Source organism: Geotrypetes seraphini, chromosome 5, assembly GCF_902459505.1.
Source record: "Geotrypetes seraphini chromosome 5, aGeoSer1.1, whole genome shotgun sequence".
Lineage (NCBI taxonomy): Eukaryota > Metazoa > Chordata > Amphibia > Gymnophiona > Dermophiidae > Geotrypetes > Geotrypetes seraphini.
The window spans coordinates 109,346,796-109,372,113 of NC_047088.1; the positions used below are offsets into that span (position 1 = coordinate 109,346,796).

The 25,318-nt window shown below is 43.5% G+C and overlaps 1 protein-coding gene across 1 annotated transcript in view; it reads right to left on the reverse strand.

The window, feature by feature from the left end:
- Positions 1-9,013: 9,013 nt before the first annotated feature.
- LOC117360487 (breakpoint cluster region protein-like) overlaps positions 9,014-25,318 on the reverse strand; it is a 101,902-nt gene continuing 85,597 nt past the window's right edge. The window contains exons 18-22 of the mRNA XM_033944293.1: positions 23,296-23,435; positions 12,575-12,709; positions 11,723-11,828; positions 11,153-11,279; positions 9,014-10,424 (exon numbers count right to left, since the gene is read on the reverse strand). Of these exons, the coding sequence (XP_033800184.1) occupies positions 10,335-10,424; positions 11,153-11,279; positions 11,723-11,828; positions 12,575-12,709; positions 23,296-23,435 (598 nt within the window). The 3' untranslated portion in view covers positions 9,014-10,334. The remainder of the gene's footprint in view (positions 10,425-11,152; positions 11,280-11,722; positions 11,829-12,574; positions 12,710-23,295; positions 23,436-25,318) is intronic.

The following is a 25,318-nucleotide window of genomic DNA, read 5'->3' on the forward strand; positions in this document are numbered from 1 at the left end:
AGAGAGATGCATCTGGCGAAAGTGCAAGCAGAAGAGCAAATGGCTAGAAATGTGAAAAAAGGAAGACAAAAAATTTTCAGGTATATTAGTGAAAGGAGGAAGACAAAAAATGGAATTCTGTTTCTGCAAGAAGTTATGAACCGCTAAGCAGAGACTGATGAGGAAAAAGCAAACATGCTGAACAAATACTTTTCTTCTGTGTTCATGGAAGAAAGGACCACTATTGGCTGGCAAAGTTACACATGAGAATTGAGTGGATACTGCACCATTCCAGGAAGGTGAGCATAGCCATGGGATAGGATAGGATCCTTCTCAGGATGCTGAGGGAGCTCAGAGAAGATCTGTTCAATACAAGATTTGTTCAATACATCCTTGGAGACAGGAGAAGTTCCATGGGGTTGGAGAAGAGTGGATGTGGCCCTCTTCACATATGTGGTCACAAAAATGAAGCAGGAAACCATAGGCCAGTAAGCCTCACTTCAGTTACTGGAAAAATGATGGAAGCATTACTGAAGGAAAGGATAGTGAATTTCCTAAAAGTTAACAGGTTACAAAATGCGAGGCAACATGGATTTACTAAAGGTAAATCATGCCAAATGAATCTATTTTAATTCTTTGACTAGGCAACCAGAGAATTGGATTGAGGATATGCACTAGATGTAATTTACTTAGATTTCAGCAAAGCCTATGACGCGATTCCGCATAGGAGAGCCTTGAATAAATCAGACAGGCTGAAGTTAGGATCCAAAGTTGTGAACTGGATTAGAAACTGATTGAAGAACAGATGCCAGAGGGTAGTGGTTAATGAAATTCACTTGTAGGAAGGAAAGGTCAGTAGTGAAGTACCTTAAGGATCGGTGCTGGGGCTGATTCTGTTCAATACGTGTAGTCTGGACAAGCACAGAAGAACAGTTACAAGGCTTTTTAGAGTGGCTTAACATGGCTGATCTGAATTTACAATTTACAGCATCTAGGTCTAAGTAAGTTATCCCCTTTTTGGATATAGAGATCCATTTAGATCATGGCCAGTTTAATACCACTATCCATCGCAAAGCCACAGATAGGAATAATTTATTGCAGTTCGACAGTAACTATCCTAGACACTTGTGAGTGAATCTCCCAGTGGGCCAATTTTTGAGGCTACAGCGATTATGCAGCATGGTTGAGGAATACAAATCAAGATCCACAGAAATGTGGCAGCATTTTTTGGAATGGGGCTACTCAGTAGGGGTTATTAAAAAGGCATATAAAAGGGCTTTATATGCCCATCGGGAACATCTTTTAATCAACACTAATGCCCCTGCCGAACCCTGTTTAGTATGCACGTTACCATACTCATACAGGGTGTTCGAGATCAAGAGGATTATAAAATCCCACTGGCATATATTACAAGTTCATGAAGCGCTGGTTCAACCCCCCATTTTTGCATTCTTCAGAGGAAGGAATCTGCGCAGTGGCGTACCTAGGGTATGTGGCACCCGGGGCCCATCATTTTTTGACACCCCCCCCCCCCCCCCATGTAAAATTTTTTTTTTTTTTTTTTTGCAATAACCAGGAAATGGAATAAATGGTCAGAATAGAAACGGCACCAAAAAAAAAAAAAAAAAAAAAAGAAACAGGCAGTGAAAATTTTCTTTTATTGAACCTCATTTATGTAACCATTATTCCAAACATAACATAACATAAATTATGTCGGAATTGTCATGACATCAGAAGTACATATGGAGTAGTTGCAGGTGATGCTTGGGACAGTTCTGATTATGTTAGTTTGGTTTTATGTGTTTTTTGAATAGAAGGGTTTTTATTTCTTTTTTTAAGGTTTTGTAGTTTGTGGTCGAGGTCAATAGGTTGTAGAGTTGGGGGTCAAGTGTTGCAGCTCGAATGGCTAGGAGGTTGTCGAACAGTTTTTTTCTTTTGACGTTTTTGGTTGGAGGGTGTGTGAATGGTGCGTGAGTTCTCCTATGTCTGTTTGAAGTGGATTGAATTATTTAGCTGAAGAAATTAGTTACCCCCCCATTCCACACACATTAATTCTCTTCCATTTTTGTTCCCATTATAAAAAAACACTGATAAGTTCCCAGGAAAAAAATACATTAAAATAAGAAGTGAAAACAAAGGCCCCTACAGATGAGAACATAACATAAGAATAGCCTAACTGGGTCACACCAATGGTCCATCATGCCCAGTAGCCCATTCTCATGGTAGCCAATAGTGCTGCCCGATTCAGAGAAAAATATTTCATTCGATTCGATTCACCCTGTTTTCGATTAGATTCACTGTTAATGACACCGCTTTTTAAGTTTAAACAAAGTATAACAATAAATTTCACAACAACAATAAATTTCACAAAGTACTTAAAAAAAAAAAATCACATTTTTCCATTAAAGCAGTTCTGGAGACATTTGCTTGAACAGTCTTTTTTCCCAGTCCATAAGCAAGCAATATGAAAAAGATTTCCTTAATTATCTACTCAAACATTTTTGCTATTTACTTTCATTGTACCTAGACTATTATTCAGTAGAAAAAATTGTTGCTGCTGAGTGCACCAATCCAGGGCAAGCAGACGCTTCCCCCATGTCTTAATAACAGACAATGGACTTTTCCTCCAGGAATTTGTCCAAACCTTTCTTAAAACCAGCTACGCTATCTACTTTTAACATAACTTCTGGCCACTTCATTTTTAAGCTTAGATCTTTCCTTCCAAACAGAGACCTTGCTAGATGTCAAATACAGCACAAGGTAACTTCACATGGACTTAACTGTGCAGGAAATGAATCTCCTCATACACCCACCATATAGTGCAAAAATGTGCAAAGGTCTGTTTTTTTCTTTCGATCACTACATAGCCTAATGCCACACAAGCAGCGCTGTTACAAACATATTCTGAAGGTCAATGCTAAGGTTGACAAAGTTTCCTTCCTTGGACCAGAAGGAGATACTGACAAACCACTGGAAGAGATTCTAAAACAACTACCCAGAAATAACACCCAAAGACCCACTCAGTGTGTGAACCAGTTGAGTGGAGTGGACTAACTGGGGGTGGAAATGGGCCCAGAGTTTGCTCAGCAGAATTTCCCAGACTACCTCTTCCTCTCAACACACTGACATGCTACCACCACCACCAACACTAGGAACACCTCACCGAGTATGCCAGCAATGCTTATAAACTTTATAAAACACATTATTATATTTTCTTATAAAGCATATATTTTAACTGAACTCAGCCTTGCCATTCACAAAAATAGAAAAGTTCCCATTTCAAGCTGTCTCATGTACACTTTTCAAATCTAACATATTGTAATCACAAAACAGAAAATAAAATTATTTTTTCTACCTTTTGTTCTCTGATCAATATTCAAATCTTGTTGGTCCCAGGCTCTTGTTGTCTTGCTTGCCAGGGTCTCCTTTCTCCGTGCTAACCATCCGTCTGCCATCTCTGTTCTCCCCTTCCGTTTCCCTTCCCTCTCCCGGAGATCTGGCATCTTTCCTTTTTTTTGTCTCCATCCACAGATTCACCTTTTCTCAACTCCCCACCACCCCAGGATCCACCATCTCTCCCTTTCTGTTCCCAACTATCCTCCTATCCAGTATCTCTATCCCCCCTCCACACCATCCCCTGTTTCCAAGTTCTCTCCCTTTCTGTTCCTTCCCTCCCTAAATCCCATTATGCACCATCTCTCTCCCACTCCTCTGTTTTTAGACCCATTATTTCTAACCCCCAAAGTCTGGCATATGCACGTATCTTTGAACCCCCCCTTCCCTCTCTCCCTCTGTGTACTTTTACACCAGGACCCCCCTCCCCCGAAGGTCTGTCCCCCCTCAGAAGGGCTACACCCCACCCCTGAAGACCTGCACCCCCCGAAGGACTTTACCTCCCACCCGAAGGTCTGTCCCCCTCTGAACGCCTAAACCCCACCCCTGAAGGCCTGCACCCTCCCCGAAGGATTGTACCCCCCACCCGAAGGCCTGCACCCCCCCCGAAGGCCTGTCCCCCCACTTGAAGGCCTGCCTGCCTGTCCCCCCCAAAGGCCTGCACCCCCTTGAAGGCCTGTCCCACCCCCTTGTAGGCCTGTCCCCCCCTTGAAGGCCTGCCTGCTTGTCCCCCCTTGAAGGCCTGTCCCCCCCCTTGAAGGCCTGCACCCCCCCTTGAAGGATGGCACCCCCCCAAAGGCCTGCACCCCCTTGAAGGCCTGTCCCACCCCCTTGTAGGCCTGTCCCCCCCTTGAAGGCCTGCCTGCCTGTCCCCCCCTTGAAGGCCTGCACCCCCTTGAAGGTCTGCACCCCCCCCCCGAAGGCCTGCACCCCCCCGAAGGCCTGTCCCCCCACTTGAAGGCCTGCCTGCCTGTCCCCCCCTTGAAGGCCTGCACCCCCTTGAAGGTCGGCACCCCCCCTGAAGGCATGCACCCCCCCTGAAGGCCTGTCCCCCCTTGAAGGTCTGCCCCCCCCCCCCGAAGACCTGCACCCCCCCTTGAAGGCCTGCCTGCCTGCCTGTCACCCCCCTCCCCCTGAAAGTCTGCCTGCCCGCCCGCCCGCCCCACCCTGAAGGCCTGATGCCCCGACCCACCCCGAAGGACCATTCGCCCCCCTGGCCTCCCCGCACTACCTATGAAGCAGCCGCAGCAAGATCGCGACGTCAGCTATCTTTGCGCTGCTTAGGAGCTGCTTCCTGCGCCGGGCTACCTTAAGCTACTGCCCCCCCCCCACGCCCGAAGGACCGCTCGCCCCACTGACCTTCCAGCACACCTATGAAGCAGCCCGCAGCAGGATCAAGACGTCAGCAATCCCTCAGCTGCTTGGGCGCTGCTTCCTGCGCCGCGGTCCCGCCCCCTCCTCTGACGTCAGAGGAGGGACGGGACCGCGGCGCAGGAAGCAGCGCCCAAGCAGCTGAGGGATTGCTGACGTCTTGATCCTGCTGCGGGCTGCTTCATAGGTGTGCTGGAAGGTCAGTGGGGCGAGCGGTCCTTCGGGCGTGGGGGGGGACTGAGCGGCAAGGCCGGGAACACCCCCTCAGGGCTGGTACCCGGGGCGGCCCGCCCCCCCCGCCCCCCCCTAGGTACGCCACTGAATCTGCGTGACTGTATAACCTCGTCACAATTCCTAAGCCCTGATCAAAGTTCTGTTACAGCTTCAAGAGGCCATTGGAAATGTGGTGGGTGTAGTGTTTGCCCGAATGCCATTCAAATGCAGGAGATCACACATCCTCGACTGCATAAATTGTTTACTTTGAGACATCACACAAATTGTGGCACTGAAGGGGTTGTATATTTGATTGTTTGCCCTTGTCATCTTTTTTATATAGGTCATACTACCAGATCTATTCGAGTACGAATCACGGAACATCTTAGCAAGATTCACCGGGTAGACATGGCAGCTCCATTTACCCAACATTGGCAAGCACAGTCACACATTCTAGTTGATTTGAAATTTGTAGTATTAGAAGCCCCAGTGCTGAAGAGAGGTGGTAATAAACAAGCACTGTTATGGAAAAAGGAACAATCATGGATTTTCCATTGGCAAACAGTGACTCCAGCAGGTTTGAATCAAGAGGTGGAGTGGTGGGCATTTCTACACTGAGATTGACATCTGCAGTAGTATTTCTACCGGGCAACCAGCAGGAAGTGGCTCTAATAGGAAGTGATGTATTTTTGGGAGCAAAGTAGGCATCCACCAGCAGCGATGTGAGTTTGTGTGAAACTTTTTATATGTTTTACATCATCAATGGCTTTCTTTCTTCTTTTGTTAGGGAGAAGCTTTACTCTTGATTACAGCCAGCAAATGGGGGTTCTCTGAGGAAGCCACTGGTGAAACGCGTCAGGACCCGCTGGAGTGAAACAACTTCCTTTCTCCTTTATTTCAGTTAAGTTAAGTTAAATAAAACTTTTTTTTTTGTTAATTTATGAGCTTTATTTAGAACTTTTTTGGAGTTTGTTCTACACTACTAAGTACACTTGAGATTTTGTTGAAGTCTATTTCATCCCCTTTCTACCAAATGAAGATGGTGCAATGATAGACGACTAAAAACACTCACAGGGGAGCATTCCCCGACTTGTGATTTTCTCACCGTAACACGGTTCTGAGCACCGCTTTGGTTACAAAGGCTGAAATAGTCAAAGTTCATGATTTTTGTTTTGGTGTTCAATACGTGTAAGTGACATTGCTGAAGGGTTAGAAGGTAAGGTTTGCCTTTTTGCGGATGATACCTTGATTTTGTAATAGAGTAGACACTCTGGAGGGAGTGGAAAACAAGAAAAAGGATCTGCATAAAGTTAGAAAAATGGTCTAATGTTTGGCAACTACAATTTGATACAAAGATGTGTAGAGTGATGCATTTGGGGAGTAGAAATCTGAAGAAGCGGTATGTGCTGGGAAGTAAGAAGATGATATGCACAGACAGAGAGATGGACCTTGGGGTGACAGTGTCTGAAGATCTGAAGGTGCTGAAACAGAAGGATGCTAGGCTGTATAGAGAAGTGTAATCAGTGGAAGAAAGGAAGTGTTGATGCCCCTTTATAAGTCATTGGTGAAGCCCCATTTGAAGTATTGTGTTCAGTTTTGGAGGCTGTATCTGGCAAAGACCTGAAGCAGTCCAGAGGAAGGCAATGAAGATAGTAGGAGGTTTGCACCAAACGACGCTTGAGAAGAGACTGGAAGACCTGTATATGTATACTCCAGAGAGGAGGAGGGACAGAGGAGATATGATACAGATGTTTAAATACTTGAAAAGTATTAATTTAGAACCAAATCTTTTCCAGAGAAGGGAAAATGATAAAATTAGAGAGCATAAATTGAGGCAGCAGTGAGGTGGACTAAGGAGTAATGTTAGGAAATTCTTTTCATAGAGAGGGTGGTTGATGCCTAGAATGCCCTCCCAAGAGAGGTGGTAAAGTTGAAAACGGTGACATAATTCACAGAAACGTGGGATGAACACAGAGGATCTCGAATTAGAAAATTAATGGTATAAATTAAAGAACTAAGGCCAGTATTTATTGATTTGGATTTATATTCTGTTTTCCCCAAAGAGCTCAGAAAGGGTTACAGTTTACTATTTAAATATTTATACACTACTTATATTCAGGTACTCAAGTATTTCTCCTTATCTGTCCTGGTGGGCTTACAATCTGACTAACATACCTGGGGCAATGGAATATTAAGTGTCTTGAATAGGGTCATAAGGAGCAACACTGGGCTTGAACCTGTATCCTCAGGTTGCTGAGGCTGCAGCCCTAACCACTCTGCCACTCCCATACTTTACTCTGTAAGAACATAAGAATAGCTTTACTGGGTCAGACCAATGGTCCATCAAGGCCAGTAGCCCGTTCTCACAGTGGCCAATTCAGGTCACTAGTACCTGGCCAAAACCCAAGGAGTAGCAACATTCCATGCTACTGATCCAGGGCAAGCAGTGGCTTCCCCCATGTCTTTCGCAATAACAGACTAGGGACTTTTCCTCCAGGAACTTATCCAAACCTTTCTTAAAAACAGCTATGCTATCCGCTCTTACCACAACCTCTGGCAATGCGTTCCAGAGCTCAACTATTCTCTGAGTGAAAAAAAGATTTCCTCCTATTGGTTTTAAAAGTATTTCCCTGTAACTTCATCGAGTGTACCCTAGTATATGACAATTCAGTTGGATGGGCTGGAGAAGAACTTCGACAGGAACTCCAGTAATTTGGAACATGAGAACAGTGCTGGGCAGACTTTTACAGTCTGTATCCCACAAATAATGAGATGGTTTGCATAGGCTGGAGTGAGCTTCGACAGCAACTCCGGTAGTTGGAACCTAAGGAAAGTACTGGGCAGTCTCCTACGATCTATGGCCCGGAAAGATCTCCTTGCAGCGCGCACCCTTTGCCTTGCATCGTTATTTTTATTACATCCCTGGCGTGAGGTTGCTGCTCGCATTGGCATCGGTGCTTTCTCCGTGCCTAGGAAGTGACACCAAAGGGTGAACCGACACTGACATAGGCATGCTGCTGGCGCTGGAGAAGTTAAAATGGTACCGGGAAGGGGGTGGGCGAGTAAGGGAAGGGGAAGGGGCGCTTCTCACCCTTACTATGCCATTGTCTGGGTGTGTTTTGGATAGAAGGGGACTAAGGGTTCGATGCACAAAACTGTCTGATCGTGTACTGATGTTCGCTAAACCAGTTTGACTGGTTTAGCAATCTACGGAATTTGCAAATTCAATGCTCAAAATGTCTCACCATGTGGTTTTCCGTGCAGTCGTACATTCTCCGATTCTGGCATGCAAATGAGGTCATTAATATTAAAATGAGCCATCCAATTGATGGCCTAATATTGCATGCCATAATCAGATCGCTAAGACTGACCTGAAAAAAATGACAGGTCTGCCTATTTTTTAATTTTAATTTTTAATTTTTTCTATGGGCACAGATGTGGGGTGTGTGTGTGTGTTATATATGCAATATCTATCCTATTAATAAAAAAAAAATACAGCTGTCCCCCTCCCCCCCCGAATAAGAATAGAGACAAGAGGGAAGCCTACCCCTTCTGCCACCATTGAACCCCCCTTTGAACTAATCTTCCACTGCCAGGATCCCCTCCTCTTCCCTTCCCCCACTCCTCTTTCCCCCCAAAAAAAATCAGCAGGAGGGATGCCCACTCCCTCCTACCATCAGATTGCTCCCCACACCCTCTCGAACAACCCCCGTACCTGTTCAAGAAGTAAACAGCAGGAGGAATACGCAGTCCATCCTGCTTATAAGCCCGCCACTCCAAAATGGTGGGCCGCCCCTTCCCAGTGCATCCTGTCCTCTCCCTGTGCATCCCAGGATGCACCAGGAAGGGGAAGGGCCACCGTTTGAGTAGCAGACCTGCAAGCAAGAGGGACAGGGCATCCTTCCTGCTGTTTACTTCTTGAACAGGTACGAGGTTGGTTCGGGGGGGGGGGGGGGAGGTGCATCCAGTGGGTGGCAGGAAGGAGTGGGCATCCTTTCTCCAAATTTATTTTTTTTTTTTGAAGTGGTGTGGGGAAGGAGAGGGGAATTGTCAGTTTGGGGAGGGGTCCTGGTGGGAGGGGTTGGTTCAGAGAGGAGTTCACAGCAGCAGGAGGGAGTGGGCATCCCTCCTGTCAATTTTTATTCAAGTATGGGAGGGGGGGGGTCTATGCAGGAGAGGTGGTGCGGTGTGTTTTGGCTCGGCGCAGGGGGGAGGGTTGCGGTGACAGGAGGGAGTGGCCATCTCTCTTGCCTCTATTTTGGGTCCGGGAGTTGTCGGGGGACACCATCATCGTGGGTGTGCATGTGTAACACACGCACATCTGTACCATTGAAAAAATAAAAAAGCCCCAACAGCTGAATGGCAGAAGGCTGCTTTGAGGCTTCCCCTGTCACTCAGCTGTTTGGGCTTCCCCAAACCAGCTCTGCACATGTGTCAAAGTCACTCTCACAATGACCAATCAGACGGGATTTTGGTGAACCTCCGCGCAAATCATTTGCATGCAAACTTGTTGGAATATAAATCGCTGTTACAGAATCAGTCAAAAATATCCACCCACAGTGACCCGCACAGTCTTGGCGACCGTGCTTTGTACATCTAGCCCTAAATGTCTAGGTCCTAAAAGATCAACATTGGGAGTTACACCTGCTACCTAGCACATTTAGGATTTGATAACAGTTGCTATTGAGGAGGGGAAAGGGGTTGGCCAATTAATTTCCCAGTGGTTTTTATCCCCTTTAAATTCCAAACTAGCAAGGGAAACCAGTTACTCTGAGCATCAGGATAATAACCAGTTGTTATGTAATGGTTTTGAACCTTCATTATTACATACATTTATTTTTCTAACATGGATGTTTAAGCTGCAAGCACCTAGTACATAAACGTTCATTTCTCCTGTATATTAAAACAATCTGTACATTGGTAGATTCTATAGTAAAATACTGGTGAAACTTGAGATGCACTGATCTGCGTGGCTCAATCTAACCTCTATGATCTTTCTCTGTCTCTTACCTTAACCAACATTTCTTTCATCTCACCTCTCCTTTTGATTTTCTCCCTCTCTTTCCATGGTTCAATGCCTCTTTGCATCATTGGCTTCAGATTTCTGGTCACCATTGTAACTATATTTTTGGAGTTCTGGTTGGCTGAGTTACATTGCTTATTAAACTATATACAGGCCATAGTTTGGAGACCTTGCCTTAGAAAGTCAGAAGAGGGATCGATCTTCTCGAATGTGAGGTAAAGGAATCTAGCAAGGTGAGACATTAAGTGTATCCTTGAAAAGAGAGAGAGGATTCCTAGAGGCATGAAGAACTTCCTAAAGTTCAAGAGGATAGATCCTATGATGAAAGGAGGCCCTGGGTTGGTAGGTGTCCTTGTTATGCCTCCAAAGAATCAGAAGTAGTGGGTTTTTGTTGTCCCTCTTCAATGGATAGATTACACTGCAGCAGATGTAAGAGGGCTTGTACCTGAGGAGATGAAAGTGTGTTCCACATGAATATCATTGCATGTGATCTCATCATAAACATGTCTAACCTTTCTCCTTAATATCCCAACAGCTCTCTTTCTTGTCCACATCCCATCTCTCTCCTTCCTATCCTGACATCCTTCCCATATCTTGTTTCTTCATTCTGTCTATCCCAATTCTACAGCCTCTCACTGCACTCATAAGAATAGCCATACTGGGTCAAACCAATGGTCCATCTAGCTCAGTATCCTAACAGTGGCTAAACCAGGTCACAAGTACCTGACAGAAACCCAAATAGAAGCAACATTCCATTCTACCGATCTCAGGGCAAGCAGTGTCTTCCCTCATGCCTGTCTCAATAGCAGACTATGGACTTTTCCCAGTCCAAAATCTTCCTTCTCCTCATTCACACTTTCCATTGCTCAGTTTCTCCCCTCCCTCTCTTTCTGTCCATTCCAACAACATTTTTCTCTCTCCCTTCTCCACTTCCCAACTTTTTTCCATCTCCTTTTAACTACATCTCTGTTCTTCCATCTTCCCCACTCCAATATCTCTTTCTTCCTCTTCTCCATGCCTATCCTAACTCCTTTCCTTATGCCCCTGCCTTGCCATTGCAGTTGCCCTCCCATCTTCATTCAGTGTCTCCAAGTTTATTATTTAATAACTTGCACTCGTTTCTTTCTCTGTTTGCTTTTTCATTTCTTCTCTAAGGCTCCCTAGGTTCTATACCTGCACAACTACTTCCTGGGAAATATCCAGAGGGGAGTCTCCAGGGAGTTGCTGCAGCAGTGTGGGACCAAATACTGTAGCCAAATTATACAGGGACATCTTATTCGCAGACTCAAAGGAAGCAACACTGTAGAGAAAGAGGAATAAAAAGGGAGCATGAGAGAAAAATTTAAGGTACCGCTTAAAAATTGTCTAAGCAGTGTACATTACATTTAAAAAATAAAAATATAAAAACTTTGGAGGTATATAATTAAGACAAGAACCAAAACAAGATGAACTGAAACAAGTAGGAGGGGATTCCCCATTCCCATTTTCTAAAGTTTTTGACATATGACAATGCAGCATATTAAAGAGTCCATTCAGAGCCAATAGAGATAGCATTCAGGAATGGTTTTAGAAACCTGTAAAAAGCATTTGATTACCCATTCAGAGGTAAGAGTTGGGCATTTAAATTCATATTGCAGGATCAAGTATCACATTTAGGGCAAAACCCTTGACTTGCCTGTTTGGTTCCACTGCTAGAAATTTGAGAGGTATTAAAGAATGTATAGGGGAATATAGGTTGGTTACCGTATCAAATGATCCAGAAGAAAGACGAGGGTGTCAAAATTGGCTTTGGGGAGACAGTGAACCAGGCACATCAATTGTTCTTTCCTCTCTACTGTATCTGTAATACCTTTATGAAAATAACGGATAAAAATTAATCTCTGATCCACCAAGAAAGTGATAAAAAAACCACGATTCCCTAGAAGATGTACTGTTGTTAGTTTCTCTGCTCTGTGGTTCCCTACTCAGTTGACCAGTTGAATATCTTATTTTTAAAGATTTGATTTTTGTAGATTGACAATTAACTACAAAGTTCAGGAAGCTTTGTTTAGAACATAAAAGCATAAGAATTGCATACTGTGTCAGACAAAGGTTTGTCAAGCCCAGTATCCTGTTTCCAGCAGTGGCCAATTCAGGTCACATGTGTCTAGCAGGATCTCAAAAAGTAGATAAGATGTTCCCAAGTCTACCTATTTTCTTGACAACAGTTAATGAACTTTTCCCCCAGGAATTTATTCAAACTATTTTTAAATCTAGTAAGGTTAATGGCTTTTACCACCTCCTCCAGCAATGAATTCCAGAGTATAATCATTGAGTGAAGAAAATGTTTTCTTTTAAATGTTTTGCTTAAGAACTTCACGGTGTGTTCCCTAGTCTTTTGTCAAAAAGCAGTAAGACAGCCCTTGCAACAGCTAATGGCTATATGACTCTTTCTCCCCTTCTTGGTCTATCTCAGGTTTTCTTTATTCATCTCTTTCACTCTCTTACCATGGATATTTCTAAAACACTGCAGAATACTCATAAGATACTCCTACAGGCTGAAATGAGCCTTCTAGCTGTGTCTGTTTTGCCAGCGAGAGGGTGGCACCTCCTTACCAATTACTCTGGTGAAGTCCTTGAAGAGATGGAAAGTAAGGAGTGGCTCTGGCAGCTCCCTCAGAAAAAGCTTCAGGATACCTGCCACAGCGTGGATATCCAGGGTTTTCATGTGTGAAGATGCCTCTTTCACATCTGGAAAGAAGTGGAGCAGAAGTTAAGAAACCTTGAAAATATGTGGGAGCTGGTAGTGATCAAATTCTCCAAGCCCCCTTTCCTTACTCCCAGCTCCCTGCATAGTTTTAACAAACCCATTTAACTTCTGCTGTACTTTAATTCAGGTTTGTAAACTCATACCACATGCATTGGTACTACACCTAACAAATAATAAATACATACCGTCTTTTTCGCTCCATAAGACGCACTTTTTTTCTGCCTAAAAGTGGGTAGAAATGCTGGTGTGTCTTACGCAGTGAAGATACAAATTTCCCCCCCTCCCCCTACTATCAAACCAGTACCTGAGCTCGCCCACCACCAAATCCCACAGCCTTCCTTCTTCGGTCTCCCCGACTACATCTGACAACTTCTCTCCCTTGCAAGCATCCCACATTTGCCGGAAACAGGAAGCTGTGTCAAAAGATGGCAGGACTTGTGGGTGATCTCTGATGGGAAATCAGAGATGGGAGTAGTTCCTACGGCGCTCATGTACGAGCCTCTCTGTGAGCGCCTACGTACCCAGTGGCCGGTGGCGGAAGAGCGGTGGGCCAGAGCTTTCGGGGGATGGTGGCGGTAGAGCGGTGGCCCAGACCTTTGGGGGATGGTGGTGGAACAGCGGTGGCCCAGAGCCTTCGGGTGCGGGAGGGGAAGAGCGGCAGCCTAGAGCCTTCGGGGGACGGTGGTGCTCGATGGTCAGGGAGTACCAGGAAGTCTTGTAGGTGATTGCTTGCTCTGGAGGCTCCAGTGGTAAGAGAGAAGTCCGGGCGCCAAGACCTCGGCTTGTTCCCCAAATTCACTCCGCTTCCCGATGGCTCTGCCACTTATCTTCTGGTGCCGAATGAGTTGCAATCGCTGGACATTTTCCCTGTGCGGTGCCTTGTGTTGGTTTTACAGCCTAGAGCCAGGGGCACTTCAAGGGGTTTCTGCTGAGTCTGTCAGACCAACGCTTATTTCTGGGGCATAGAATGAGCTCAGTCTGTTTTATGTTTGCTTCAGCTGCCGGTCTTCTGGTGCTTGGAACTGCTTTTCAGCAATTCCAGCCCCCGAGAAAACTTCCCTTAGTTCAGATGGCTTTTGCATGTGCTGAAGTTCAGTGTTTCCAAAAATCTGCACCAACCCCCCCCCCCTCCCCCCGTGAAATAAGTCAGCAGTTAAAAGTCTACTTCTTAGAAGAGGGACCAGAAATGGGGGAGGTGGAAAAAAAAATTCTGCACCCTGTCCCCCTCCCTGCCAGGCTCTGTACCCTTTCCCGGCCTACCATTAGACCACCAGAGGGGGGACAAGGTTCAGAGCCTAGTAGGAAGGGGGAATAGGGTATAGAATGTTTTTTTTTTCTTGTTTTCCTCCTCTAAATCTAGGGTGCGTCTTCTGGTCAGGTGCGTCTTATGGCGTGACAAATACGTTTTTTAAAAAAAAAAAAGATTTGTAGTTTCATGAACTCTTGAAATCCAAAAAATAAGAAAGAGGGAGAAAAATGCTCAATTAAAAAAAAAATTTATGTCTCCCTGTTGTGACAAGAGAATCCAATGTTCTCTTATTTCTTTTGGATGTGCAAAACAGAAGGGCTATACATTAAGTGTAAGGATATAATTAACTGAGATACTCTGATAACACCACTATTGTATGAATTTGGGTGTGGAAAACTCATATAGCATTTTTTCCCATGAATAGTATGCAGAGGGTAGGGCAGGAAATGCTCTTTTTTTGGTTTTTCATGACTAGTTTAGCTAGTTTGAAAAAAACATTTCTGGTCCTTTGTGGTGCAACAGTTCCACCTTGTGGCCACTTCTCTCTATATATTTATTTTTATTTACAGGCTGACATTCAAAGGCTTTAGGCTCATAAATTGGTCTCTTTTAAACTTACTAGTGCCAAATAGCAATATTTATGCTTATAGTTTGACTAGGCTTCTAAATTTAGGATACCAAATTAACTCCCCCTTTTACAAAACTGTAGTGCGTTTTTTAGCGCTGGATGTGGCGGTAACAGCTCCAATGCTCATAGAATTCCTATGGGCATTGGAGCTGTTAGCGTTGCGGCCAGCTCTAAAAATCATGCTACAGTTTTGTAAAAGGTGGAGATAAGTGAGTGGCAACAAAAGTGGATTTAATGCAGGGAAATGCAAATTTGGCACTGATTTTAAATATTAGGCACCAAATTGGGGGTTTTAAATCTAGGAACAGGAGTGGTAGACTTAAATTTAACATTATAACTTTTAGGGGAGTCTAAATCTATACGAATTTTTAGATAAAACTTAGGAGTTCCTGTGGTATCACGAGACTGTTGCAGGAACTTAAGGCAGCCATTTTGAAAGCAAATCTGCATAGGACAGAAGCATAGGAACATCGCTGTTGCCCTGCTTCACTGCTAGACTACCAGGGCTTTAAAAGTAAGGGAGGTATTTGCCTGTGGAGGGGTCCAGGAGGCAGGAGGGAGTCAGGGTGGAGGCCCTAAAGTTATTCATGAGTTTTTAATATTCACAAGGGAGCTGTGCCCCTAAACCCCACAAATATGGAGATGTGTAACTAATCTTCAAGACTCTCAGCAGAAATAGGCCAGAGTATTTAAAGACTAGGCTATCCCTCTAAACACCTTTTAAAGACTCTCAGGTCATCCCAAGGAGTGTTCCTAAATGTACTTACACCGTAGGAAATCACACAGGGGTCGTTTTACTAAGGCGCGCTAGCCGTTTTAGCGCACGTTAAACGCTAATGCGCCAATTACAGTCTATAGACGGATTGGTGTTTAGCTCATGCTAATATTTAGCATGCGCTTAAATGGCTAGTGTGCCTTAGTAAAAAGACCCTACAATGTGATACCCCACCAATAAGCTCTCTAGCTCCCCACTTTTATTTATCCCAATGCTTATAATTTATTCTAATTTTTAGGATTCATTTCATGTTTTTCAGTAGCAGAGCAAGATGAGTAATATTCAGGTATACTTAAGGTGACCATACGTCCCGGTTTGAACAGGACAGTCCTGTTTTCGGATCCCCTGTCCTGATGTCTTCACACACTGCTTTGGGACGCCAAAATGTCCCGTTTTCAGGGGCAGCATCCCGAAGCTGTGCGCGGGGACAATGGGACAGGCGATCGCTTCCTGTCCCTCCCTGCTGCACCCAAAAAAAAAAAAAAGCCTCGCTCCAGGTCCACCGCCGCTGTTCCTTTGCTTACCTCCCTGCTGCTAATTACGCCCAGAAGCCTTCTTCCCGACATCAATTCTGACTTTGGAGAGGACGTTCCGGGCCAGCCAATCGGGCCTGGAGGTAGGCTTTTTTACCGTAGTGGAGGGGGGGGGGAAAGGAGGTAGGCAGGAAAGCTGGCTGGCTTTTGCGCGGCAGAGAGGTAGGTAGGCAGGCTGGTTGGCTGGCTTTGGGGGAGGCAGGCAGGCTTTGGGGAAGGCAGGCAGGCAGGCTTTATGGGAGGGGGGGTGGGACAAAGGCTGGAAGGCAGTGAGGGGGACATAGGAAGGAGGGATGAAGGCAGAGAAAGAGGCAGAGAAGGGGGGGAGGTTGTAAGTAGAAGAAAGACTATAGAGATAAAGGCCTGGACCAAAGGGGAAAGACAGGAGGCAGAAGCAGGACTTTGGGAGGTGCAGACAGAGGGAGAGAGCCCCTGAGGAAGAGCAAAGAGAGGCATGATCATAACAGAGGAGAGAGAGAGAGGGAGGCACTGGGGACACTAAGGACATAGGAAGGAGGCACTGGGGGCACTAAGGACATAGAAAGGGGCACTAAGGACATAGGTAGGAGGCACTGGGGGTACTAAGGACATAGGAAGGAATGATGGAGGGAATAGAAAGGGACAATTGTTGGGCCTGAGTGCAGAAAGAAATGAAAGAAAGGATGCACAGTCAGAAGGAAACACAACCAGAGACTCATGAAATCACCAGACAGCAAAGGTAGGAAAAATGATTTTATTTTCAATTTAGTGATCAAAATGTGTCAGTTTTGAGAATTTATATCTGCTGTCTATATTTTGCACTATATTTGTCTATTTTTCTATAGTTACTGAGGTGACATCTTTGAAAACCCCCCAAATATAAATGATAATTGGTAACATTTTCTCTATGTATAGGGTACTTTGTGTTTTTTAAATTTTTATGATTATGAAATAATAGGATATTGTGTGTACATGAAAAATGAATGGAAGGAATTGGGGGCGAGGTTAAGGTGGGATTGGGGGTGGGGCTAGGGCAGGATTAGGGGTGGGACTGAATATTAATAGATGTCCCGTTTTGATGAAAAAAATAAAAGGTCACGTTAGGTATGCTGAGTATTTTCCCTATCCCCAAAGGGCTCACTCTCTATGCTTCACCTTAGCCATCTTGTCTATATATTTCAACCAGCACTAGTACCAGCTGATTTAACACCCATGGCACTGCTGCATGAAATTCAAGTGTTATATTGTAATTATTAATGACATACTCCTGTACACTTGCTGTAAGATTTTAAAATGAGTAAAGAACTTAAAAAAAATGCAATGGCATGGTGTCCCTCTGCCTTGAAAAATATGATGTCCAAGGCACCTTTCCTGTGCTCCCTTTCATTTCCTGTGTTGTATTCATACTATTCATTTATTTAGTATTTATACACTGCTTATAGCTTAAAAGTTTACATTCAGATACTGAAGTATTTTTCCTTATCTGTCTTTGTGGGCTCACAATCTGACTAATGTACCTGGAGCAATGGAGTTTTTAAGTGACTTGGCCAGGGTCACAAGGAGCAGCACTGGGCTTGAACGTGTAACCTCAGGTTGCTGAGATTGTAGGCCTAACCACTAGGCCACTCCTCCATCCTATTAGTAGCATATTTCTGTTATATGAATGCTCTACTGTGCTGTATTAATGAATGTGGTATTTTTTTGTATCACTTTTATTATATTTAAATTTTTAGTACAATGTAAATTGCCTATGCTCAGCTACCCTTCTCTTCACCATCTTGGATGAATCCCTTCATAAGATAACCGAAATATTAATAAATATATATGAGGAGGACGTCATTAAGAGGGGTTCCAGTGCCCTTAAGTTTATAAAAACATGATTTATGAAGCTTTCTTTCCCTGAATGGAGCAAACATTTAAAACAACTGCAGTAATGCCTGCTGTGGGACCCAAGCGCAGTCTGCAGGCAGCTATGGATAAAATCTGAAATGGATTCCTTTAAATCATGCCAGTGGAGCTCACAAGAAGTTGCAGGACTCACTCTGCCTATATCAACAGTAACAGTTTTAACTTTCATGAAAATATTTTGAACTCTGTGAAGCAGGTAATGTAACTAACTGGAGTTGGAAACTGGAAAAAAGAGAACTAAGAGGGAACCAAGGCACAAACTAGATGTAGTGAAACTGGGCTACAGAATTTTACAGGTTTTAGCCCCTGCGAGAATTTTCAGGGGGAGAATTTGTATAATGGAAAGCTTTTTTCAGTTCAAAGATTTTTTTATTGATTTTAATAAAATACAAAAACACAATAAATGTTAACAAGGCAAGATACAGAAAAGTTATACAAAGCAAAGAATCATAAAATATTATCTATGCAATACAACAAGCTGACCCCTGCCTATCTAAAAAGAGTGTGTCAGCACAACTTGCAGCCATAACCACATACAATATCCAAAAGCACAGAGAAACACCGGAGTTAAACCCCAGTATAAATATGGATAGCGATCCATGATATAATGCATAAATTTTGTTGTAGATATCTATATCCTAGCACAATAACTGAATGCCATCAGTCTGTATTGCAATAAGAGTTGACCAGACTCCAGATTTTGATAAATGAGCTCATAAACTTATGCCTTTCTGCTATGACACTTTCATATTTTACTGTAAGGCATAACGTATTCCACCAATTAATATAATTCACCTTAGATAGGTTTTCCAACAATGTAAGATGTTTTAAGGGTCAAAAATAGCAAGACGTTAAGCAGCCTCGCATTATTACATTACATTAGGGATTTCTATTCCGCCATTACCTTGCAGTTCAAGGCGGATTACAAAAGAATTATCCAAGATGTATTACAACAAGAACTTACAAAAAAAAAAAAAAATTGGTCATTTTCAAAAAGAGTAAGAAATGGGTAAGGTTATTTGTTTGGGGTAGTTGGCTTTAGTGAGAGGTGGAGTTTGAGATTTGCGGTATTATTTCTTTTTTCAGAGTTTTCATGAAGAGTATGGCCTTTATTTCTTTTCTAAAAGTCTTGTAGTCGAGAGATGCCATCAGTAGATTGGCGATTTGGTTGTCTAGTTTGGCTGCTTGAGTGGCCAGGAGGCCATCATATAGTTTTTTCCATTTGACCTCCTTAATGGGGGGGTATGAGAATGGGGTGTGAGTTTTCCTATGTCTGGTTGCGGTGTTGTGGATGAGGCGGTTATTCAGGTAGTTTGGACTGTCTCCGTATAAAGTCTTAAATAGTAGGCAGTAGAATTTAAATTGTATTCTTGCTGGGATCGGAAGCCAGTGCGATTGGAGATTTGCTTCTGTAATGTGATCATGTTTCTTTAATGAGTAGATGAGTCTTAGTGCTGTGTTTTGGATAGTTTGTAGTTGTTTTGTTATGGTTGTAGGGCATGGGAGGTAGAGGATATTACAGTAGTCAAGTAGGCCTAGTATTAAGGACTGAACTATGAGCTGGAATTGAGTTTTCTCGAAGAATTTCTGAACTTGTCTTAAGTTTCTCATGACTAAGAATGACTTTTGTATTGTTTTATTGATTTGCAGTTGCATGGTGCAGCATCTGTCGATAGTTATTCCTAGCAGTTTTAAGGTGGTTTGTATGGAGTAGTTGATTGCGTTGATTTCAATGTTGGTTATGGTTGGTATTTTGTTGTTTTCTAGGAGGATGAATTTCATTTTATCTGGGTTCAATTTCAGTTTGTGATCTTTCATCCAGGTTGCTATTGATTTTAGTGTTTGGTATATTGTGTTTGTCATGGAGAGTTCAGGTTGATCGAAGGGTATGAGAATGGTAATGTCATCGGCATAGCTGTAGGAGGTTATGCCTTGTTTGTCCAGGTGAGAGCTGAGGGAGGCTATATAGAGATTGAAGAGAATCGGGGATATAGGGGATCCTTGGGGAACTTCGCAGGGGTTTGACCAAGGTTCAGATTTTTGTTTGTCTGATTTTACTCTATAGGTTCTTGATTTAAGGAATCCTTCAAACCATGTGTATACTTTATCTGTGATACCTATTGTATCCAGGATTTGTAGTAGAATGTTATGGTCCATCAAGTCGAATGCAGCGGTAAGGTCTAGTTGTATAAGCATCATTTTTTTTTTCCTGTGCTGAGATGTTGTCTGGCTGTGTCCAAGAGAGATCCTAGTAGTGTTTCCGTGCTGAAGTTGTTTCTGAAGCCGGATTGTGTGGGATGGAGTATGTTATGGTTTTCTAGGTAATTGGAGAGGAATTTGGCAACTAGTCCTTCTATTATTTTGACCTAGAGTGGAATAGAGGCAATGGGTCTGTAGTTGGCTGTTTGGTCTATCGGTCCTTTGGGGTCTTTGAGGATCGGGGTGATGATGATTTCGCTGAGGTTGGTAGGGTAGTATATTAGTGAGATTTGTATCCAGTTTAGAAGAAGAGCGCGGAATTTTGTGCTGGATGTTTTTAGGAGATATGGTGGACAGTTGTTGAGGTCACAGGATGCAAGGCTGTATTTTTTGTAGTATTTGTTGAATTCGGGCCTTTGTATGTTAGGGAATTGAGATCATATTGTATCTGCTGCAGTAGGATCTCTATCTATGGGGAGAATTGTGAATTCGTTAGGATGGGTAGAGGTGTCATTGAGGGTAGCTCTTGCATTGGTAATTTTATTTTGGAAGTGTTCTGCTAATAGAGTGGCTCAGGGGTCGGGTAGTATTGTTAGTGGTCAGGTAGGGTTTGGTGTCGGTTAGAGTTTTTAGAATTTGGAATAGTTTTTTGGTATCTTGGGTTTCAGTGCCTATTAGGTTGGTGTAGTGTGCTTTTCTCTTGTCCTTTAATTGTGATTTGTATTGTTATGATTAGGCAGCGTGTGCAGTAGGCCATGATGACCCAGTATAATGTGCAAACTTAAGGGCTCTTGTACATTTAAGATTATAGAAATGGTTTCCAAGACTTTGCTCCAATAGACTAATGATAGAGTGAACAGTCATAGATCATATGAGTTAGCGTACCTTCCTGTCAGTTACAAGACCAACACATGGTAGAGTCCATTTGAAATGTTACAGCTTTTATAGTATACTGTCCTGACTTAACACTGAAGGCTTGGCTGCTGGATAGTCAAAAAATGTGTTAAGTTTGGCCAATAAAAGGTATCATCATATTTTCCATGATTTGTTTTATAATATGGATACCACACTATTTTGTCATAGATAAAAAATAAAAAATAAAAAATCCACTTGGTATTCAGCTGGCAGCAGTCAGCATTTTATTACATGCTGTCTGCTGCTAGCTAAATTAGCCCTAAATATTCAGTGCCAAGCCACGTTCGGTCACTGGCACTGACTATCTGGGGCTAATTGAAAGTGCCCTGGCCACCTGATCTTATATGTGTCCCACATATCAGCCGGGACCTGCTTAAGACATTCATGCCCAGCTTCTGTTCCCCCCTTTCCCAATCTCCCCTTCCCCATTACCAAAGATACAAAGTAGGCCTGCCCCCATCCCTGCTGGTCCCCTCCTCCCTGTGCCTACCTTGCAGAATCCTTGATGGACAAGAGGTGATGGGCCATTCATTTCTGTCCAGGTTTTTGTCTGCTAGAAAATGACTGCCACTCACAATACCCAAAGTTTATTGCTGCTGCTTTATTTGGAAGATAGAGAATAGTGCCGCACGATTCAGAAAAAAGTATTTTGATTCAATTCAGCCTATTGAATCGATTTTTCAATTTGATTCGATTTTCCTGCCCAATTGGGTGTTTTTTTTCCAAACATCCTGGTGGGTTTATTTTATAGCCTCTTCACCCCCTTTGCCCTCTCCTACCCACACTGGTACTGTGGTGTAAACAAAATAAGCAAACAAAAAATAATTTTCCTCTCTCTATTAAATCCTAGCTCACGTTCGTGGTCTAATACCAGCTCTGGCAGGTTACACATTTCAAATCTGACACATTGTAATTACAAAACAGAAGATAAAATGTATTTTTTCTACCTTTTGTCTGGTCATTTTTCAAATCATGTTGGCCTCAGGCTCTGCAACAAACGTCTTCTGAAAACTTGCTTGCCAGGTTCTCTTGCCCATTTGTCGTTTTCTTCTTTCTCCGTGGTAACCATCCATCTCCCATCTCTGTCCTCCCCTTCCATTTCCCTTCCCTCCCTCAGAGGTCAGGCATCTTTCCTTTTTTTCATCTCTATTCCCATAGCTGCAGCGATGGACCCCACCATCCCCAGATCCACCATCTCTCCTTTTCTTAACTACCCTTTCATCCAGCATCTCTCCCTCCTTCCCCACAAGATCTCCCTTTCTCTTTCTACCTACCCTCCTATCTAGTATCTTTATCGTCCCCTACACCATCCCTTGTGTACCAACTTCTCTCCCTTTCTGTTCCTTCCCTCCCTAAATCCCATTGTCCACCATATTTCTCCCTCTCCAATTTTTAGATCCATTATTTCATCTACCCCTTCCCCATCTCCCCTCTCCATGATCTCCCCCTTCCACCAAGTTCACCTCTCCCATCCATCTTCTCCCCATTTCTCCTTCTCCATTCCACCAACTTCCCCAAGTCCATCTCCCACCCCAAGTTCATTTCTCCCATCCATCTTCTCCAGTCCACCAACTCACCCAAGTCCATCTCCCCTCTGCTCCATCCACTTTTATTTTGATGTTACAACATGTTGCCAGTGACGGTAGTGATTTAGCGATCCACTCCTGCTGCCACTCTTTGCGTCTTCTCTCCACTGTAGCCCGCTCTCAGTGAAAACTTCCTGTTTCCGCTTGGGCAGTCGAATGGAGAGAAAATGCCTGGAGTAGCAGCAGGGTAGTGAATCGCATTCGCTACCGCCGCTTTTGCCTGGCCGGGGAGGAAAGGAGAAACATTTCCAGCCGGGGAGGAGAGAGCCTTGCTGCCGCCGATCTGCATGCAGAGACCCTTTCGGGCTTTCCCTCTGCCACCGGAACCCTTGCTTTCGATGTAACTTCCAGTTTTGCAAAACTGGAAGTTACATTAGATGGAAGGACTCTGGTGGCAGAGGGAAAGTCTCTAGCAAGGGGGATGATGAATTGGTAAGTTCGATTTTTTTCAAATACAAATCGATTCGAATCGATTCACCCAAAGTGAATCGATACAAATAGCGAATCGGGCAGCATTAGTAGTGAGAAAGGTCAAGGTTTGGGATGGAAAGACTTAGCCTCTCTTAACCTCTCATAGGGTGCCAATGAGTGCCTTTGGTAGGCAAGAGCAGAGAGGAAACAGAAAGAAGAAAAGGGAAATAGGCAGGATTGAAGGCAATGTAATAAAGTGAGAGGCAGAAGATGGATGGATGATGGTAGGTGACCCCCCACCTGTATTCACAGCTCTTAACATATTTTCTGGGTGTTTTGAGGAGAAGGACCAGAATGATAAAGGTGTGGGTTTTTTTTCCTTACCAGTGTTGAATAAATTCTTTAGAGACTGCACATCTGTGGCAAGACCGGAGATTCGATAGATCCCAACTTCATTGAGACCACGGCTCTCCACCTCTGCAGCACAGAGGCGTATAAGATGAGGGACAGGTGAGCCTTCATTCCTATGGAGAATCAAAGAGAGAGGATTAGGGAAAGAAGAATAAGAAAGGGAGAGGCAGTAGGATAGAGATGGACCCAGTATACTTCTTATTGTGAGATGCAGTTTGGAAAAGGATTATAATAGTTAGTTAGGTGCCATCAACTCATGTTCAAATCCTAGCAACTTGATGAATTCTAACAAACAAAACAAAAAAGATTACAATATATACCTACAAAGAACCTACATCAGGACTTCCCAAGCTGTCCTAGTGAGCTCACAGCCAGTTGGAATTTCAGGGTATCCGCAATGAAGATACATAAGACAAATTAGCATATGCCTTCGATGAATGTACACACATCTTAATTGTGGATATCCAGTAAAGCAGGGGTGTCCAATGTCGGTCCTCGAGGGCCGCAATCCAGTCGGGTTTTCAGGATTTCCCCAATGAATAGGCATGAGATCTATTAGCATACAATGAAAGCAGTGCATGCAAATAGACATCATGTATATTCATTGGGGAAATCCTGAAAACCCGACTGGACTGCGGCCCTCGAAGACCGACATTGGACACCCCTGTAGTAAAGGGCAGTCAAGACAGAGAGTCAGTGTGCCATGAAAGACCAGACAGCTGCATCACTGGATAAATAATTCCCTTTCTGTATCACTGGAAGGGGAACTGTTCTATCCTTACTGACCAGAGCACCTTCTAATCCAGAAATGGGCCTGTTTGGAAGTCCTGATCCTAATTCTAACAGAATACCTCATGTTGGTTCCATATACAAACCACAGATCAAATATTCACCAAATTCAGAACACGTAACTATAAATTAGAAATAGAAACATTCATGCAAAACTGAAATGTAGCTCTCCACCATCCCACCCTAATGAAGCCAGACTCGATGCATCTCTGAAGAAATAGAAATAGAAATACATTTCCTCAGGAACATTTTGTATAATTTCAAAAGACAGGAAAAGCAGCAGCTATAGAGGGAAAACATTATCAGGCCAGATACTGACCATCATCAGAACCTAGAAATTGTCTTTTGTTGCCTTTTCTGTATATTGAAATTTTATTCTTCTCCTTTCTTCATTTCATTGTTGTAGCCTTCTAATCACACTGGTGATTTTCAAAGAGATTTATGAGGAACATTTCTAATGGGTTAAGGGAGATGGAATGATTTTTTTTTTGGCAAATAAAAAGCATTATACAGTATGGCATAATCATGTGTTATTTGCCTTTAACACATGATTCTTCAGCTTGATGCATACTAACCACCTCTTTTACAAAGCCGTGCTAGCAGCTGCCGCGCGGCAACAGCCCCAAAGCTCTTTAAATCTCTATGGGCTTCGGGGCCATTACCACAGCAGCCTGTGCTAAACAGATTTGTAAAAGAGGCCCTAAGTAATATTAAGATGGAAAATATACAAATGCATTCAAAGCAGCTCATTATTATGCAAAATTAATAACACCAGCATGAGTTTAATCTCATAAGTTGGGTTTTCAGCTGGTATTATTTTTCCTTCCTAGAAGCATCAACCTACTACTGTACAGCCTGATAGATTCTTAGGGCTGAAAATGGTCTTCCACTGAGTGCCTTAGCTATATCAAAACTGGGACATTCTTTTTTCCTAGCAGAATATGCAATAATAATGCCTCTAATATATGCCTTAAACGCATTCCAGACAGATGTACTTATTAAAAGCTCATCATAAGCTGTGAAGATAAGAGAAATGTCTCACCACCCCAATGGAAACTACTCTTCATGTACCTATATGGAATAATAAGCTTATTAGAATCCAAGGGAAGATGGTGGAGTGTCCACTGTGGCAACGTGCTGGAACACATGTTGCCTTCTAACCAATTTTATAAGTGGCTACAACTTCAACACTGCCTTAATACTCTTC